Here is a 19,743-nt window from a genome sequence, read left to right on the forward strand (position 1 = left end):
GAGGCCTCAGCAGGCAACCCCAAGGAATGCCTTTTCTGCCCGGTCTGGACGCAGCAAGATTATTCTTCTCTCACCGTTCCCAACAAATAGAGGAACCAACTCTCACTCACTGGATCAGCTCCTTCTGGCTCTCTTCCAGGGAAGGACTATCTTGTTACTCCATTTGGGGGAAAGGCACCCCTTTATAGCTCCAATATCCACCTTCGGTCTGTTCCGGGCTCTTGGGATCTCCGATTCTCCCTTGCATCACACCTAGCTGGGGCTCGTCCCCTTCGATGGCTGCAGCCGGAGTCTGTGTGCCATAATTCTATTTGCCTGGAGGCTTCCAGCCTACCTGTCTGCTTACTTGTCACTTCCTTCTTTTCTAGTAGTTCATCACCAGGCTAGTGTATATTTGGTTTCTCTCAGTTGCTCCAGCTAGGTTTATGTTCTGGCTCTCTTTCCATCACCCGCTTCTTCCACAGATCTTCTACTTTCCGCTCTTTCTACTTCATTCCTTTGCAATCTCACGGTGCTTTTCAGAGATGACCTGTCTGTATCATTCCATCAGAGCGCTTTCTCACACTATCGATCCAACTGGGAGTCTTCCTTTTCCTTTCCCAACGGCTCTGGCACCTGGTGCAGTCTCTTCCACCTTTCACAGTCCTTTCCAGGATTTAGTCCCGTGAGGATATCTGCTGTTTGATCCCTCCCATGACTTCTCTCTCTGTCTCTTTCTCTCTCTCTCTCTGTCCGGATTCTTTCTCGTTCTATCTCTTCATCACTGTATTTTCACATTTCCATTCCAGAGATTCCCACATCTCTCAAGGCAGATGCTGTCCAACTGCTTTGCTTCCTTGCTAGCTTTCTATCTTTTTAGTTCGTGCAGTCCAGGGAAAGGTGACTCAGGAATTACCATAATGCTCAGAGCTGCTGCTCCTCGGAAACGGAGTGCCGTTCCAGACAGTGCCTCGCTACCAAAAAAGCTCTCTAAGGAATCACAACTACAATGGTTAAGAACATAAGATTAGTTGGGTTGGTGGCAAGAAGAAGGTCTCTGCTTCCAGAACCCTAGAGGTTATCTTATTGCTGGAAAAAGGGCCCGGCTGCCAAGGACAATCTGTACCTAAAAAATATACATGCCCAGAAATGCTTCCATGCGGGATGAATTATTCAGAAGGTAAAATGGAACTAATGGATTACGTGAAAGCTAGACAGGAGAGTGACCATCAGGCAAAAGGGGGGTTTGGAACGGAAGGCTTTGGGCAGATTTGGAAGGAAGGAGTATCGGGTGGGTGGGCTTCAGGTTGGAAGAAAGGGGCAACTGAGCTAGGGGAGGAGGGAATCCATCAGTGGGCGCAGAGGTGGAGCTGCAAACCAAGATGAAGATGTTCTCTTGGCTTCCTGCCGTGTTAACCAGGCGCCTAAGAGCATCCCTGCCTATGAATCATCAGAAAATTGCAGGCATCCGATCATGCATAATTGATCCGGCCTAGCGCCCTCCGTCCTTGTCTCCTTCCCCTCCTGCAGCCTATAATCGTGCAGTGCGGACAGAGTTAACAGCGCATTTCCCACACTCTTCTTAATCTAAGGGGAAGTACATTTCCTCTCTCTTCTGAACTGCCGGGATCCATCAGTTTCACAAAGCTTCACTTGCCCTACCTCCATAACCTAAAGCGTCTCAGCTGGAGAAAGCTCCATATGAAGACCATCTTAAGCTGCCTCCTTAAATCTTCTTATGCCCCGGAAAGATCCATAGACGAATCCTCCTTAGATCTCCGGCTTTCTCTCCCACTCACAAGGCCCCAGTGTTACTGGAAATACTTTGAGTTCTGGAAAAACTCTGTATATAGAAGACCAGCTGTCAGGGAGAAGAGCTCCAGCTTAGTCCTTCTCTGCCATGCTCGTTTTCTACGCACACTATGTGCATAAAGATGTCCGCACAGATGGTTGGCGCTGTGTGATGACTTGAACCAGCAGCGGTGGCAAAACATGTCCAACACTTAACATTTACGTTTTATTACTTGTTCCCTGGAGACCATAATACGATCAGGAACTCAGTGATTTGCTTTTCAGAAGATATAAAACAGCGGCATTAAAAAAAAAAAAACTTAACCTATGATTATCTTTGTTGAATTTCTACAGGATGCATAGGCATTTAAAACCCAGAAATCCCTGTACGTATTTGTATGTATTAAATGGGGAGAGAGTGTGATACAGCAGTGCTTAGCATGTCAGGCTAGGATGGGCTAGATCCTGCTCAGGAATCCCAACTACCTGGAGAAAAATATCTTTAAAAGAGGAGTAATAAGATCTTATTTACCTCATACCGTCAAAAACTCCAAGGACACATTTCCACACATAAGCCTCTTTTAAAAGGACAATACATTTTTTTTTCATTTTTATCAGGTGTACGTGTTTGTAGGTTGACTGATCTTTATCAAGTGTGTCCAGAATTTTTGTTGAAACCATCCGGCAGCCCTAGGGGTAACAGGATGAGGGATAAAGGTTCTCTTGGTGCAGGTATCTGAAGAAGTGAGCTGTGACTCATAATATCACAAATTTTGTTAGTCTTATAGGTGCTACTGGACTCTCGCTCTTTTCTACTCTTGGAGTAGTTGTTTGAATGAAGGGGTAGCATGTGGGGAGGGGGAAGAGAGAAAGCTTTCAAGAAGCAGAGCAGAAAGTTTCATATGTTGTTGGATCCTGCAGTCGAACTCAGTTGACGAAGTTTCAAAGTAGAAAAGGGGATGTTCCAGGCGAAAAGCCTCTGTCCGCGTTGATTTCAGTGGTGGAGAATTAATCCTTGACAATCACATTGAACCTTAACAGTGAAATCCTAAACCCATTGATTTAGGCTTAGACTGGAATAACTCTGTTTAGGATTTCACTGCAAACCACGAAGCCTTATTCTTTAGGACCAATGGTGGCCATTTACAATTGAGGCCAAATTCCACTGGTAGAATATTTCAGTTCTTTGTAAAAATAATAAGAGGAGGGGCGTAAGATAACCAAAGATGATGACAGAGAAGAGGGTGATGTATACCCGGTAAAGCAATGGGGGAGGCAGAAAATGACCCCAAAGTGGTCGTCAAGAAAAAGAAGAAGAGGACAGTATGTATCAAGATGATTTAATTAATGGAGTGGCTGATGTGATTAGTGCCTGTTAATAAAAGTTGGGATAGGTAAGGCCTGAGTTGGCCGAGTCGTGGTGGTGGTGGCTTAAAAAGATGCCTCCAGACTCAAAGCTGCTTTTGGGGTTGCAGGGAGTTCTAATTCTTCCTCTTCTTCTTTTTAATATCACAAATGCCCCAGCATACCCCATCGCAATTCTCCAAGTTATGGCTGAGTAGAGTTGAATTTTGGGTGTCTCAGACCTAAACACCGTATATACGTCCCTCCAGCCAATAGATGCAGAGGAGTTAGCCGTGTTAGTCTGTGGTAGCAAAATCAAAAAGAGTCCAGTAGCACCTTTAAGACTAACCAATTTTATTGTAGCATAAGCTTTCGAGAATCAAGTTCTCTTCGTCAGATGCATGATACAGAGACTCACCAAGGAGCACAGGCTTATCTGGCATTTGACTTCAGAATGCCTTATACAGAGCAATCTGCCCCTAGCACAATGCATCTTGTCCTTTGAGTGCTGTACTTTCATTTCCATAGCATTTATACCCCAAACAGCATTCATTTATTTAAAAATGTATTAAAATGTTAATCCTTATCTTCATCCATAAATTCATCAATTATTACTGTTCTCATTTTACAAATGAGAAAAGGCTGAGAGCCCCCTCGAAATCCACGATGCAGGCAGAATGACACATTGCAAAAATGCCACTCCCTACTCTATAGCGCATCATGTATGAAACTGATGGATTTCTTGCATTATGTTCCATGATTAACTCAAGGCATCTTGTATTTTGAGAGCCAGTTTGGTGTAGTGGTTAAGAGTTTGGGGGACTCTAATCTGGAGAGCCCGGTTTGATTCCCCACTCCTCCACTTGAAGCCAGCTGGGTGACCTTGGGTCAGTCACAGCTTCTAGCTCTCAGAGGGCCAAGCTACAAGTGATGAATGACACTTGAAAGGCATTCGTCACTTGTAGATTGGCTCTCAGCCCCAGCCACCTCACAGGGTGTTTTTTTGTCGGGATAATAATAGCATACTTTGTAAACCGCTCTGAGTGGGTGTTAAAATCAAAAAGAGTCCAGTAGCACCTTTAAGACTAACCAATTTTATTGTAATATAAGCTTTCGAGAATCACAGTTCTCTTCGTCAGATGCATGGAGGGCCAAAAGAAACTGGTCAGATATAGAGGAGGAGAGGGGAGGGATGGGTAGGTGCAAACATCTCCTTCTGATATGCAGATGCAAACAGCTACTTCTGATATGGAGATCAGTTTGCTTCTGTAAAGGTTCAGAGGAGTTAGCCCTGTTAGTCTGTAGTAGCAAAATCAAAAAGAGTCCAGCAGCACTTCCAAGACCAACCAATTCCACTGCAGCACAAGCCTTTGAGAACCACAGCTCTCCCCGCCAGATGCATCTGACAAAGAGAACTGTGATCCTCGAAAGCCCACGCCAGGTGCCACTGGACTCCCCCTGACCCCGCCTCTGTAAAGGAAATCAGTTACCTGTGATAATGAGATAACCATTCATAGTCCCTATTCAGTCCCAGCTTGACAGAGTCAAATTTACATATGAATTCCAATTCAGCAGCTTCCTGTTGGATTTTGTTTTTGAAAGGTTTCTGTTGAACTACAGCGACCTTTAAGTCTTTGGTGGAATGTCCTGGTAGATTGAAGTGTTCTCCCACTGGTTTCTGGACGTTGCCATTTCTAATGTCAGATTTGTGTCCATTTATTCTTTTGCGTAGAGGTTGGCTGGTTTGTCCAATGTACACAGCAGAAGGACATTGTTGGCACATGAGGGCATATATCAGATTGGAGGATGAACAGCTGTAAGAGCCAGAGACAGTGTAGTTGATGCCATTGGGTCCTGTAATTGTATTCCCTGGGTAGATATAAGGGCAGAGCTGGCATCTGGGTCTGTTGCAGGGCCTGGTGTTAAGTCATCCTGAAGGGTGGTATATAAATCGAATGTTGTTGTTGTTATTATATGATTGATTCCCAGGAAAGTCTCCAATCCAAACTGTTTTGCTTTAGCAAGGTGGCTATGTGCCATGGGCCCTCTACAATCTAAAGGGCTGCAACTCTGTATTGGGAATTCCCCGGAGATTTCAGGATGGTGTTACCACATATGCTCCCTTTCACATGTATCCTTAGACGCGTGAATTATCTAACTTGGGTTTGGGACATTGCCTCAAACTAGAAAAGAGTCCAGTAGCATCTGACGAAGAGAACTGTGATTCTTGAAAGCTTATGCCACAGTAAAGTTGGTTAGTCTTAAAGGTGCTACTGGACTCTTTTCTATTTTGCTACTACAGACTAACGTGGCTAACTCCTCTGGATCTATCACCTCAGACTGTGACCAATTTGGGGGAATTAAGCTCAGTGTCAGCAGAAATCTCTTCCCACTTTCATAGCCTGGTTAACTTGGAAAACTGACACACTTGCCAATTAGGGGGAGCAGAAAGCGTGGTTCAGCGTTCTTCACCTGGATAGTGTGCAAGCAAGCCCACAGTGCCTGTAATAGGTTACCAGTAACTACAAAACAACCAGATCTTTTCCTAAACAAGATTTAGAATTTATTAAGGGAAAATAAAGGTGTAAAAGAATTGAAAAGGTATTCAAGCACAAGCATAAGAACAGTGAAATTGTTTTGTTTGGAAGGAAGAGTTACGTGAGAGGAGACAAAGTGAAAGAGATCCAGGTCTCTGGCTGAGTGAAAATTCTCCACTCTGAGAAGTGAGATAGAGAGGGATTTTTAAAAACAGGAAAGGAGAGGTTTTAAGAGAAAAGGAATTAACAGAGAATGAATTTTCCTATCCTCAGAGCTAAGCTACAAGTGACGCCTGACACAGGTTGGACACTTGTCAGCTTCCCTCAAGTTTTGATGGGAAATGTAGGCATCCTGGTCTTGCAGCTGTAATGGAAAGCCAAGCTGTAAAACCAGGACACCTACATTTCCCATCAAAACTTGAGGGAAGCTGACAAGTGTCCAACCTGTGTAAGGCATCACTTGTAGCTTGGCTCCAGGTCTCTGGAACTGGGTAGAGAAATTGTCCATTTTGGTGATCCAAAGTTTTGAGAGTAGGGAACTTTAGGCAGATATTCCAAGGAAAATAATAAGGTAAAACAATGTAGCGACACTCCTGTGTGGCAAGGAAACATCCTAGAAGAAAGAAAAGTAGAGTGGTAGCCTCTGAGGGCCAAGCTAGAAGTGGCGGCTTCTCAGGGTTTAAACCCATGTCGGCTCACACCATTTTAAATTGGTTGGTAGTAGCAGGGATGAGGCAGCCAGTGGCCGCTACACTCTGGCTGGCAGAACCGCGATAATCATAAAAGCCAGCACAAAAGGAATATCGAAGACATTATTGTAAAGCCCAGGAATTCAAGCTGAGTCCAGGATGTGCCTCTGTGGATTTCCTGGCTCTGATTGAGTTGCGGGGAGGTCCTTGAAGGACAACAAAAGGGGATCGCATCAGGCAGGTAAACATGCTGCAGGGTGGAGACTTCACACCCTCCCCACCCTTGAGGCAGGTTGGTAGGAGACATTCAGGAAGAGTCAGTAAAAGCAATCAAGCTCAGCTGACCCTTTGATGGTGATTCAATTTTGCACTCAGGAAGATTGGCTTTTGCTAATGAAATTACATTGCTAGACCAGCCCCGCCTGCAATGGGTCGGCAGGCAGAGATGTTCCATCACCAGGTTAGTCTCCAACCCAAGGTTTTGGCCACTTGCTATTTATTTAATTAAATTTATAGCTCACTTATTTTGTTATTGTCAGTTTTTGTATCGAACAGGTATTAATGCGGACACCACATTGTACAATTTTTAATAATAAATTTTTGGGGGGGGAAATGATATTCCTCTCTCCCCACTTGTTAGCATAGCCTGATTTAGAGCCACAGCTGGCTCCTCAAAGAGCTGCCAAGATGGAGTCGGATCAGACAGTACAAATTTAGGAAGGGGGGGGTATTAGAGGAGCCTGGGGAGGGCAGGGTTTGGAGAGGGGTGGGGGAAACTCAGTGGGAAGTAATTCCACAGTCCACCCTCCAAAGCAGCAATTTTCTCCAGGGGAACTGATCTCTAGAGCCAGATCAGTTGTAATTTGGGGAGATCTTCAGATTAGCAATCATAATTGTCTAGGAACCTATAAGCCCCCGTTTTCTCTCCTCCCTGTTCATTTCTTGTGCCCCCCAAGTAAAAACACTCAACCCACCCAAGAAAGGGGGGGGGATCTTTTATACCTTGTTCTTTTTAAGACAAAGCCTCTGTTCTGAGAAAAGCTTTTTGCTTCTCTGCTCTGGTGGAACTTTCCGGTCTCTCTTACCTAGCTAGCTTCAGCCAGTTTGGATTTACTGCTTCTACTGTCTTACTGTCTAAGCTGTTCTCCGCAGTTACACGTTCAAGGCCAGGCAACTCAGCTTTTGTATTTCAAGCTAGAAAAAAAACCAGCTGTGCTTTTACTCACACACCAGTTCTTTCTTTTAGGGCTTGCTCATATCTTCTCTCTAGCTGAATTCCTCCAAGCCACTTGGCTGATAAGGTGCTAAGAAAATGCCATGACCTTCCATCCAGAAAATAGAAAAGAGCAAGAGTCCAGTAGCACATATAAGACTAACAGAATTTGTGGTAGGGTATGAGCTTTTGTGAGTCACAGCTCACTTCTTCCAGTAGTGAGCTGTGACTCAGGAAAGCTCATACCCTACCACACATTTTGTTAAGTCTTATAGGTGCTATTGGACTCTTGCTCTTTTCTGCTGCTACAGACAAACACGGCTACCCCTCTTGATCTACATCCAGAAAATGTCAGTGATGCTACATGGGATGCCTGCCTGTCTTAACAGCTGCGCCCTGAGCAGAAATCTTTAGGCAACCATGAAAAAGAAACCCCAAGAAGGCAGAAATTAAGAGAGGGCAAATTTCCATCCTCTTCATTTGTCTTAGCCGTGCATCTCTTAAAAGGCACCAGGAAAAGGTGGCAACCATGAAAGGGAATGGAGGTAGTTCATGGACTAATAACTAAGGAACTTAAATGATCCCCTTGGATGTAATTAGCTGTTGTTTGATTTCTTGCATGGTATGGCTTAGTACCCTGATCTGGATAGCCCCAGCAAGCCCAATCTTGTCAGATCTCAGAAGCTAAGCATCTTCAGCCTTGGTTAAGCACTTGGATGGGAGACCTCCGATGAAGACCAAGGTTGCAGAGCCAGGCAATTCTCTTGCCATGAAAACCCCACCAGGGTTCCCCATAAGTCAATTATGACTTGAGGGCACGATTTCATTTTCATATGGCTTGTCTGGGAAATGACAGAACACCTGCTTCCCTTTTACATCAGCCTGGTTCTCCTACTATAGTTGGTCACAAAACCAAGCCAAGAAGGGCATGCATCAAATGTTCTTAGAAACAATGGACAGCTCCCTAGCCAGTTCTTTTGGCTGCTTCCCTCTCCACTGACTCCTCTTAATTCTATGCCCTCCACAAATGGAGCCCAGTTGGCAGTTCAACCGTCTCCTCCTGCGACCCTTGGGATTGGTCCCTGGAAATGGAACCCATCCATCCATCACCCATTTGAACGAGCCAATCAGAAAAGAGAAAAAGGAGCCGCGCCTGTACCAAAGAGAAAACAAACAGGCACAGAAGGGACAGCCTGCCACTTCTGGCTCTCATTGACTCTTGCCGCAGGTAGTTTAGGAGCAGCGTGAGGCTATAAGGATAAACGTGGGATAATTAAAACAAAAGTAAATACATAAACCTTTTCTGATTAGAATAACCGGAGAAAAAAAGAAAGATGATTTTAAAATAATCTGGAATTGTTTCATAATTTATTTAATGGCATTTCCAGACTATAGCTTTCTTTAAAATGCTCTTTAATGGGATAGAGACCTTTATTTGAAATGTGACTAACAATGCAATCCTAAGTAGAGTTACTCCGGTCTAAGCCCATTGGGCTGTGACTGGAGGAACTCTAGGATTGCTTTGTAAATTTTGATAAATTGTATTACACAATATTATTCAGAAATGGATCTAAATGAATGTATATTAAATTACAGCCAATATGGATGGAAGCTTTCCCCCGTTTCCTTCCCCCCCCTTCTGAGTTATTGTATCTTGTTTTTGTTTTGTGTAAAAATATAAAATAATAAACATTTAATTTCTCCATCCTATGAGGAGATAGTCCAGTCAAAGGGCTTAGATTGCAGTTAACTTTGCATAGGATTGCACGGGGAATGTGTTCCAGCGACTGTTTGGTGAGTCAGAGGCACCAGTTGAATTACTGTCTGTTGTAGTCTGTTGCAACAATAGGGCTCTCCAACCCCCTCCCTCAAGAACCTATCAGAGTTAAAGTGAGGCCAGCCAATAAAATGGCAGATCTCTATATGATTGACACGACCTTGATGAGACCAAACAGAGCTCGGCTTATTGGTTGGCTACCCTGACCCTATTTCGTCCAATAAGCACGAGGGGCTGGCCAAATTTGAAAAAAACGTTCGCCCATAGCCAATCATCCCTCATAATCTGATTGATTGACTGATAAAGAGGCGGGGTGAAATCCGACATACCCAATGGCAGCCTTCCACTCGGGCCCTGGGTCGCGGCGACCAATCCCCTCCTAGACGGCAAATGACTGACACGACGTCGTCCTTATTTAGCTCCACGCCTCGAGCTGCCCAATCAAACGCGAGCTCCGCCTGGGCCGTGACGAGTTTCTCCAGCGCGCCGCACTATGGTGAACCCGCTCCTTTCTCAACCAACCGCAGGGCGCCTGCCCTGTGAGCGACGGCTCGGCTCGACCAATGGCTCGAACGCGGCGGGCGGGAAGACAGCGACCAGCCTATCCACGGCGGCGACGGACCAGCGGAACGCCGAGGGAGCCAATGGGAGCGCTCGGCCCGAGGTAGCCAATCGGGGCGCGGCGGCGGCGGGCGGGCGGCGAGTGCGGCAGGAGCGGCGGCGGCGAGGGGTCGATGGCGTCTCTGCGGGGCTCGAGCGGCGCCGGCGGCGGGCGGGGGGCAGTCGCGGCCTTGGGCGGCGACGGGGAGTCGGGCGGCGGGGCGGCCTTGGGCGGTGCCGGCGGGGGCCCGCCCGCCTCCCAGTACGGGAACGGGCTGGGCGGCGGGGGCCCCGGCGGGGAGCCGGGCGGGCGGCTGCGTGAGGAGGAAGAGGACGACGAGGAGGAGGAGCTGCTGCTGGAGGCCGCCGGCGGCGGGGCGGGGGGCGGCGGGGCCGGGCTGGCGGGCGGCCGGGGCGGCGGCGGCGGGCCCAGAGGCGGCGCCCTCTCCTCCGCCGCTGCCGCCTCGGCCGCCCTCCAGCCCCGCGCGGGCCAGGCCGGGGGGGGAGTCGCCGCCGCCCTCCATCGCCCCCACTCCGAGGAGCTGGAGGAGGAGGCCGGCCTGGGCGAGAGCGACCCCGGAGACTCCGCCATCGAGGATCCCGTGAGTGGCCCCGCGGGGGGCCGGCGGGGTGGGGGTGTCAACCTCCCGGGTCTCCCCTGGAATGGCCGCTGGGCTCCTGGCCGCAGGGGTCGCTTCCCTGGGAGGGAAGGACTGTTTCGGGGGTGGGGGTGGGGGCGTTCTTTCCGCCTTCCCTGCCCAAACCTCATCCTCCGCTCCCCAAATCTCCAGGAATTTCTCTACCCAGAGCTGTAGGGTTGCCAGCCTCCCCAGTGATGGCTGGAGGTACCCTGGAATTGCACCTGGTCTCCAGGCAAGAGGAGGAAAAATGGCATTATACCCGAACTCCATCCTCCACTCCCAAAATCTTCCTTCAAATCTCTAAATTTCTCTTCCCTGAGCTAACAAAACCCAGTAGGCCTGGGCTTTGGAGTAGAGTGGTATAAGGTATTATACTCCACTGCAGGCCTTTCTGCTCCCTCCAGGCTGCACTTCCAAAGTCTCCAGGAATTTCCCATCCTGAGAGTGGGCCATTAACTGTTGCTGGGGGAAGAGATCATTCTGAACTCTTGGGGAGAGAGGAGACAAATGCATGTGTTTTGTATGTTGAAAAGTGCAGATGGTTTGGTAATGGTGAAAATGAACATAGAATGGAACTGAAATTTAAAAAGGAATTTGAAATTGACAAAGAAGTTTCTAATCTGCACCCTGCTTCCCTGGCCCAGGAGCTGGAAGCCATTAAAGCTCGCGTGCGGGAGATGGAGGAGGAAGCTGAGAAGTTGAAAGAATTGCAGAATGAAGTTGAAAAGCAAATGAACATGAGCCCTCCACCTGGCAATGGTGAGCATCTTTGTTTTCTCCCAAATTCTCTTCCTCTGTTAGTGTAGTGCAGTGTTGGTGGGTAGCCGTGTCCGTCTGCAGTAGATCAGCAAGACTGTAGTTCAGTGACACCTTAGTGGGCAACAGGATTTTTCAGGATATAAGCTTTCAAAACTTAAAAGTTTATACCCTGAAAATCTTCTTGATCTCTAAGGTGCCACTGGACTCAAATTCTGCTGTGAAATTCTTCACTGTAGCTGTGTGCACATCTGAGAAGCACCAAGATTTTTAGTTCAAGATGCAATTTTCTTTATTGTGTTTGTGGGGAGGCATAATCTGACAGCTTGAGTTTCTGGGTAGCTGTTCTTGAAATCTGTATTGGTGCATCTGAACCTGTGCCCTTTAAAAAGGTGTTTGGGAGGGCTAATTGGAGGCAAGATTTTGAGACAAAAAAATTACACAAGCTTGATTTTACACACTTCATTAATACTGAAGCTGACTGATGACCAAAGCTACTGTGCAAATATGTGGATTCTCATGTGTTTGCAGCTTTTTTGAACTGCTAAAACTTTTAAAGATGGACTTTTGATCCAATGCCCTAGAAGCCTGGAGTCCACATTAGTGGATCAGTGTGTACATGGAAAGGCATATGGCTACTTGGATTGTACAAAAGGCATAGTTATGGGATGGCACATTGGTGTAGCAAGCTATTGGGTGCAGTTGGAAGTGTGATCCAGGTTTTATCTTAACAAAAAAACTGTTTGGGCTGGCGATCAGTCAAAAAAGATTTAATCAGTTGACCTGATTAAATCACCAGGAATGTTTTTGAACCATTCCTTTTATTAAACCAAGCTGTTTTTGTTATCATTGTGATTTAAGTTAATTACAAAAAATGAATGACTGCTGTAATGAAACAACTTAAAAAAGAAGTGATATTATGGCAATCACTTTTTCATACTAGCAAATGTCAAGTCGGTGAAATTGAATGTTTTCTTTCTTTCTTTCAGTCATAAAGTTATTGTGTATTCCCTTAAAGGTGGCTTTTGGTTTTTATTTTTTAACATCAGGGTCAGCCAATAGTTATCACATGAATCAGAAAGAAAGTAGTCAAAATGGGGAACTTTTGATTCCCTCACACTGATAACTGTTTCTGTTCCAGTTGGAGATGTTTGAAGTTGCAGCAGGGGCCCAGAAGTAGTTTGAACATGGCCAAATTAATATATTTTGCTGGTCAGGTTTTTTTCCAGCGTACTGACCTAGTCTAGCCTGCTTTAGGTAACAGTGACTAAAGTTACAGTGGTTTGCAGGCACAAACTAGTATTCCAGAAATACAATAAAAGGTTTAAGCGTACAACAGCAATAATATCGGAGTCCAGTAGCACCTTAAAGACCAACAAGATTCTCAGGGGAGCCTTTTGAGAGTCAAAGCTCCCTTTGTCAAACCCAAGTAACGATGGAGATCCGGCCCTTACAGCACAGTTAAAAGAAAGTAAAGAAGGGAGTCAAGATGCAAAAGTACAATGGAAAATGCAATCAACTTGGTTAGAGCAGGGGAGGGAATGCAGAAAATTAGCATCTCTAATGAGATAAGAAAGCTCTCACAATTTAGCCCTGGGGGGTGGGGGAGGGGTCCATTGTTCTGAATTTGTGGATAGTTCAGCAACTGTACCTTTGCATTTTGACTCCCTTCCCACCTTCTGCCTGGGCTATAAGGGCTCTGGTATCTCCATTCCCACTTGGATCTGACAGAAGGAGCTTTGACTCCTTCAAGCTTATACTCTACCCTGAAATCTTGTTGGACTTTAAGATGCTCAAATCTTTCTCTTCTGCTGCGGAGCATAGCTGCTCACCTGTAACAATAGCAGTGATAGTGGAAGAGAAGAAAAATGAACAGCCTTCTAAGGCACTTAGGATACCAGACAACAACAAACTACTTTCTCTTAACAAAGGACCTAATTACTCAGGAACCCAGCATGCTGCAATAAATACAGGAATATTTTTGCGTGAGAGCATGCACTAATTTCCTACTGACGAAAGGATCTCCTAATTTCCCCTCTGAAAGCTCTGTAAATTGCCAAGGAGGGTTGGTAATGGAGGCTTGTCGGTCATGGCTTCTGGTCTTACTGAGAATGTTTACTGAAATAAGTTGTCTTGGGGGCACCTTGGATTCCCAGAACATAGCTTGAAAGCTCTTTGCTTACTTAACGGGAGGCCTGGGAACACTTTCCACACCCTGCCTGGGAATTCTGGACTGGAAAACCTGTGGGAGGGGCCTCACTTGATAGCAGAGTCACTTTTTTAAAAAAATAGATTTTTATTGGATGGGTCAATATATAATCAATTTCAAATACAAATACATTCCATTTCAATTCCCCTGTGTATATTTCCCCCCTCCCCTCCCCCCCTTTTCAATAATGATAGCAGAGTCACTCAATCCACTAGGTATTGGACCTGGTCATTGAAATGTAAATACTGAGATATCCGTGTTGGCACCTGTGCCGCTGCTGCAGGTTGAGCAGATAACATCCCCCTTCTCAGAGCAGATTCAGAAATTTGTCCTTGGGGATGGTACTCTTGCCGGTTGAAATGTGAGAGGCTGATTAACAGCAAAAATCCGTATTGACAATATGGGGCATGGGGGTGTGGCTGGTCTCTTCTGGGTAGGATTTTTGGACAAATGGGTCTTCCTGGACAGCAGGAAGAATTCTTTCCTTGGGCGTGTTACAACTTACACTTCTGCTTTTTCTTCACAGCTGGCCCGGTTATCATGTCTTTAGAAGAAAAGATAGAAGCAGATGCCCGGTCCATATACGTAGGCAATGTAAGTTTTTCTGCATCCAAACCTGATTGAGAAGGCAAAAATGGCTGTTCAGTCTCTTCACCTCTTCTGCCTTTCATTCCAGGTTGATTACGGCGCAACTGCAGAAGAGCTGGAAGCCCACTTCCATGGCTGCGGCTCTGTCAATCGCGTGACCATCCTTTGTGACAAGTACACGGGCCACCCCAAAGGGTGAGTGTGACTTGGGGAGGGGGGTGGAATAAATTGAAAATTTCCAAAAATTTTGAGGTGGGTGGGTGTGTTTTTCTTTTGAGGGGAGGGACTGGAATTTTGGGGGGAAATGGAAATACACGCAACACAAACTTCTGAGACGGCTTTAACATAAACTCTATCACTTCCTTATTTCATTTATATGCTCCCCAATGGGGACCCAAAGCAGCTTCTCCTCTCCTCCATTTTATTCTCACAACCACCCTGTGAGGTAGGTGAGGCTGAGTGTGACTGCCCTAAGATCACCCAGCAAATTTGAACATAAGCTTAATTTCTAACATTTTTGTACCTTAGGGTATTTTTCTGTCCCCCCCACACCCACACACCCACACCCCCCCCACACACACACATGTCTGATGTAATGTAAATATTCTCCAGATTATCTGGAAGGGTCATCAGGTTGTCCTGAAGGGCTGTAATCTCTCCAGAGCGCTTAAAAATGCTTTTCCTGGATCAGTACTTTCTTAATAAACTCATTGTGTTTTGTTTACAGAAAGTAAAACTGTAAGTGACTGTATTTTGGGGACAGGTGACGATGTCTGAAGAAAAGGTTTTGCAGCCAGTTCTGTCTGCATTCCATTTTTAAAAAGTACATCTAGGGAAGCAAGTCCTCCCCCCGCCCCCAGTATTTTCAAGGTTTAAAAAACATTTCAATTACTTGAAGAGAAAATATTTCATAAGATTTCCTTTAGTGGTCTTCAAAATTCCCACTAGAAAAATTTAAAGAAGTTGCCAGAAACTGGGGTGGTACAGCACAATACCCAACTTCCCCCAGTGTGTTATTTTTCCTCAAGCCCTCATGTCTCCAGGGGGGAGGGGGTAGAGCTGCATTTTTCATATTGACAGTTGTCTCTTAAACAATTTTCTGTCCCACACAGGTTTGCTTACATTGAGTTTTCAGATAAAGAGTCGGTGCGGACTTCCTTAGCGCTAGATGAATCCCTCTTCCGGGGAAGACAGATCAAGGTACGTAGTCAGGCCTTTTCCCAAATCTTAGTCTGTCATCAAGACTTTGAAAGATGTTAAGTCTTGTGTTTCCTGAATGCTCAGCCTGGTTTAATAATACAATTTTCAGTATCCAATCAGTTAAACATTGATAAACACATTGGAGGTCCAGCATAAAAAATCCTGCTTTGCAAAAGGCCCTATTAAAGGACTCTGTTTTGCACATTGTTGGAAGAGATGGCATAGCCCTTATTTCACTTGGCAGCCTGTTGCGCAACAGTGGGATTGCCTTTCCGTGGGCTGCAACTGTTCTTTTCTCTAAAAGAAGAAATAAAGCAGGCCCTGTTAATACACATCCAGGTATATTAAAGAGAGAGGTGGCCCTTCAAACCATAAAGGACTCTAATGTTAGTACCAGTGCCCTGAATCTAGGTGAACAGTTTGGCAGCTAATATAGTTGATTGAATAAAGCTATAATACGGTTGATCTGCTGAGTTCTCATTAGCAACTGCATTTTGTACCAACTGCCATTTCAGAGTTGTTTTCAAAGGCAGCCCCGTCTAAGTGGTTTCTGGGACATCTTCTTTTACTGGCATTCTCTAAGGCTCCCTCTCCTGTTTTTCTAGGTGATACCCAAACGGACCAACCGCCCCGGGATCAGCACCACGGACCGTGGCTTCCCACGGACCCGGTACAGAGGCAGAGGATCTGGCTACAGCAGCTCCCGGGCCCGATTCTACAGCGGCTTCAGTAGCAGGCCGCCCCGAGGGCGGGCTTACAGGTCTGTCAGAGCCATGGAGGTGGGATGGAGGGTGGCAGATCTGGGACATTGTGGGTGGGCCCATGGTGTGGGGGGGATGAGAACTGGGAGTGATCTGTGGAACGGAGCGGGAGGGGAAGACATCCTGGGAGACAAACGTTAAGGTTTCTCTGGCATGAAAATTCCACGGGACTGGGGAGAAGGCGGAGAACCTGGAGGCAATGATGCTTCCAGTTTTGGCGATGGCAGCAGTATTACAATTGAAGTGAAACAGAAGGGGAAAAACAGTTCCACCAATTTATTTATTTAGATGTATATGGTATTCCCGGCTGCTCTTGGATTTAGAATCTCGAGAGGCCAAAGCTGCAATGTTGAATTTGATCCATTTAATATTTTATTGCCAGAACTCGCCCTGAAGCGTTCTCTAAGGGCTCCTTGAAATACAAGGTTTGAAACTCTTGAAATGCAAAGAAATTAATTTTTGCTTCAAAGTACCACCAGGTTCTTAGTTTTACGCCCCGTTTTGTTTCAGGTGTAGAACTTTAGTCAGGACACAAAGGTATATGTTCACATATTGGGAAGAGAGTGGGGTTCCAGATCTGTTAGAGAAGTAGGCCTGCCATACCCCCCTCAGAAATTCTGGGTTCTGTCTTAAGAGACAGTTCCTGGCTTTTCTCATCTGACTTGGGTCTTTTCTGGCTGTCTGTGTGTGTGTGACTTTTGAATGTTGTCTTTGACAGTTTTCATTAACCGCTTTCCTTCTTCTCTCCACAGGGGCCGGGCCAGATCGACTTCATGGTATTCCCCTTACTAAAAACAAAAAAAGTGGTTGTTTTAGGAAGGAGGAAAAAAAAAAAGAAAAAAAAATGAAGATTGTTACCATGATGGAAAAAAAATACTGTTGGGGGGGAGGAGAACCTGTCTAATGCTGTGCAGCAAAAGAGGGCTGTTTTACTTGGGTGGGGGAGACATAAGTGGGGGGGAAGGACATCCTGTTCAACAGCTTTCACCTACTAGTCTTGCTGGTCCAATGTGGCCATGCCCCGTCATCCCTCTGCCCTCTGTTTCCTCCTTTTCCGCCTGCAGCAATTGTCAAGCGTTAAACAGAACCACCTTTTCCTTTCTGTTGTTGTGGCCTGGCGATTCTGGGCTGGGGGTAGGGCAGTTACGAGGAGGGCTCTTGGTTCCCCCGAACTCTCGATCTTTTCATTCGAGCCTTCGTGGTTCTTTTTCTCTGTATTACTTTTGTTCCCCCGCCCCCTTCTGCCCTGCCCCATGCTCGTTTCTTGTCTGTGTGTGTGCATGCGTGTTCCGAGTCCTAGCTTTTATCGGGGTTGGGGGGAGGCTAATGGCGGCGCCTCCCAGGCACATTGGCACGCCATTCAAGAGTTCACCACCATAATGCTTTAGTTTGTCAGTGTGACAAGCTCAGTCGTCCTTGCACGTGTGTGAGAAACATGGGGTCCCTGGGTTACCTCTTTCCCTGTGTAGCCCCTTGTCTGTACCGTTGAAATTGGGGTTTGTGCACAACCCTTTATTCTAAAGCAAGGTAGGGTGTTTCCTGCAAAAAGGTAATCCTTCTAAATTGCAGGATCATCTGTCCCTCCTTCCCTTTACTTCTTTTCTCTACACCCCCCACCCCGGTCGCTATCCCTCACTGCTCCCCCTTGTTTCCCTCTGCCTTCCCCTGGGGTATGTTATATGCCTTGTTTGAGTGTCTTTAACTTTACAGGTTCCTTTATTTTTTAGCCTGAAGAAATATCACCGACACCTGCCGTTCTAGAGACCTGGGGCAGGGAGACGACTCCCGTGGGGGCTTGGTGGGTGTGGGGAAAACCCGAGGCCCATAATTCTATGTAGGAGAGAGTGACTTTGAAAAATGAGAGAGAGAGAAAGAGAGAGAGAGAGAGAGAACTTTCAGGTTGGGGGTGGGGGAGTGTAATGAGGAAGGAATAGATAAACTGTTGTGAGGGCGGAAAAAAATAAAGATGTTTTTGGAAGAAATGGAAGTGCACGTGGTTTTATTGCTCCCACAAGCTAAAGGAACTGATGCCTGTCTCTTCTGGATGGTGTGCCTTAATAATAATTTTAAAAATGCATGCAAGTAGTTTGTAATGGCAGAGCTATGACGCTGCAATGCTATTGGTGGTTTGGCTTCTTGGGGCTGTTTTAATAATCAACTTAGGCAGCTGTTGCTCTGCTGGGAAAGGCAAGCGAATGTGAACTGGCCAGGCTGGGATGTCTTTGTGGGTTTCATGCTTATTCTTTGATCTGGTCTCGGGAAATCCTGAGCATCTTTTGATTGAATTTTAGTGTGCAAAGAGTCATGCAAAGAATGTTTTTCACCGTAAGCAAAGTTTCATACTCTTTCAATGGCAACATCTTCCTACAACAGCAAAGCATGTGACTATTACTGCAGGTTTATATGCGGTGTGCCAAGTTGGACGTGGCAAACGAACATGTGGGTTCCCTTCCAAGGAAGACAAAAGCGCGTTATAATGTGGGAGCATCAAATGGGCGGCTTCTTTTCTCCCTACAGGGAGGTGGGCAGACCAAAATTTAGGAAATGCATCAAAAGCCCTGAGGGACCACTGGCTAGTTCCTGGGTGGTTTCAAACACCTGTGCTGGAGCAGTACAATGTTTTAGTAGAAGCCAGAGAGTTCAGTAGCATCTTAAAGAGTAATGTTTATTCCAGCACATGGAACTTGAAATTGTTACTTTTTAAAATGTCCCTTTATTTCTGGAGCTCCGGGTAATATAAAGGTAGTCCCCTGTGCAAGCACCAAGTCATTGCTGACCCATGGGGGGACGTCGTATTACGATGTTTTCTTGGCAGACTTTTTACAGGGTGGTTTGCCATTGCCTTCCCTAGTCACCTACACTTTACCCCCAGGAAACGGTACTCATTTTACCGACCTTGGAAGGAAGGAAGTCTGAGTCAACCTTGAGCCGGCTGCCTGAACCGGGCTCCACCAGGATCAATCTCAGGTTATGAACAGAGCTTGGGCTGCAGTACTGCAGCTTACCACTGTGCCACGGGGCTCATCAGGGTAATGTGTATGGTTGGTCTTATTGCCATGATCCTGTGAAGTACGTACGGCAAAGTAACTGCCATAGGCTCCCCCACTGAACTGATCTGAATTTGTATCGGAAGGTTTTACTGGAAATAAGGACACGTGACATCTCCCCACCCTCAAATATGCTCAGGTGGCCACTTTGGCCCCATGTCTGTTCTGGTAACTTTATAGGACCTAGAGGAGTTAGCCATGTTAGTCTGTTGCTGCAAGACTGACGAAGAGAGTTGTGGTTCTCAAGCTTATGCTGCAATAAAGTTTGTCAGTCTTAAAGGTGCTACTGCACTCTGCTATTTTACAGGACCGAATACCCAGTAGCCATACCTGCAACTTCATCCTTCAAATGTTAAGATATGCTGTTGTCTGGCAACAATGCCCACCTGCCATTCATGTAGCACAAATAGGTTAGGCACTGGGCCAAAGAATAAACAGGTACATGTATGGCAACCTTCAGAAACATGCGAGTAAAATGCTCTTTTCTTCAGGAACTCAGGCTGGCTCGAAAGCATTCCCCAACAGAGGCAAGCCTCTTAAGAGGAAATTGCTCACTTGGAGTAACCATCGAGTCTGATAGCGTCAGCCTGGGCCACAACCATGTCAAATCA

The 19,743-nt window shown here is 46.1% G+C and overlaps 1 protein-coding gene across 1 annotated transcript; it reads left to right on the forward strand.

Moving 5' to 3' along the window:
• The first annotated feature begins 10,020 nt into the window (after positions 1–10,020).
• On the forward strand, positions 10,021–18,067 carry PABPN1 (poly(A) binding protein nuclear 1). The gene is made up of 7 exons (XM_054995521.1): positions 10,021–10,532; positions 11,216–11,330; positions 14,063–14,130; positions 14,213–14,319; positions 15,237–15,324; positions 15,930–16,084; positions 16,838–18,067. Exons 1-7 carry the CDS (start codon positions 10,065–10,067, stop codon positions 16,875–16,877), a joined length of 1,041 nt encoding a protein of 346 aa, XP_054851496.1. The 5' UTR covers positions 10,021–10,064; the 3' UTR covers positions 16,878–18,067.
• Positions 18,068–19,743: the final 1,676 nt, after the last annotated feature.

The sequence above is a fragment of the Eublepharis macularius genome, chromosome 12 (genome assembly GCF_028583425.1).
Source record: "Eublepharis macularius isolate TG4126 chromosome 12, MPM_Emac_v1.0, whole genome shotgun sequence".
In the NCBI taxonomy this organism is placed as follows: Eukaryota; Metazoa; Chordata; class Lepidosauria; order Squamata; family Eublepharidae; genus Eublepharis; species Eublepharis macularius.

Excerpts from the sequence above, each read along its gene's own strand:
- PABPN1 (XM_054995521.1), top strand. The coding sequence starts at position 10,065 with ATGGCGTCTCTGCGGGGCTCGAGCGGCGCCGGCGGCGGGCGGGGGGCA. Across the intron at positions 10,533-11,215 it reads ACTCCGCCATCGAGGATCCC|GAGCTGGAAGCCATTAAAGC; the intron begins GTGAGTGGCCCC and ends TCCCTGGCCCAG. Across the intron at positions 14,320-15,236 it reads TACACGGGCCACCCCAAAGG|GTTTGCTTACATTGAGTTTT; the intron begins GTGAGTGTGACT and ends TGTCCCACACAG.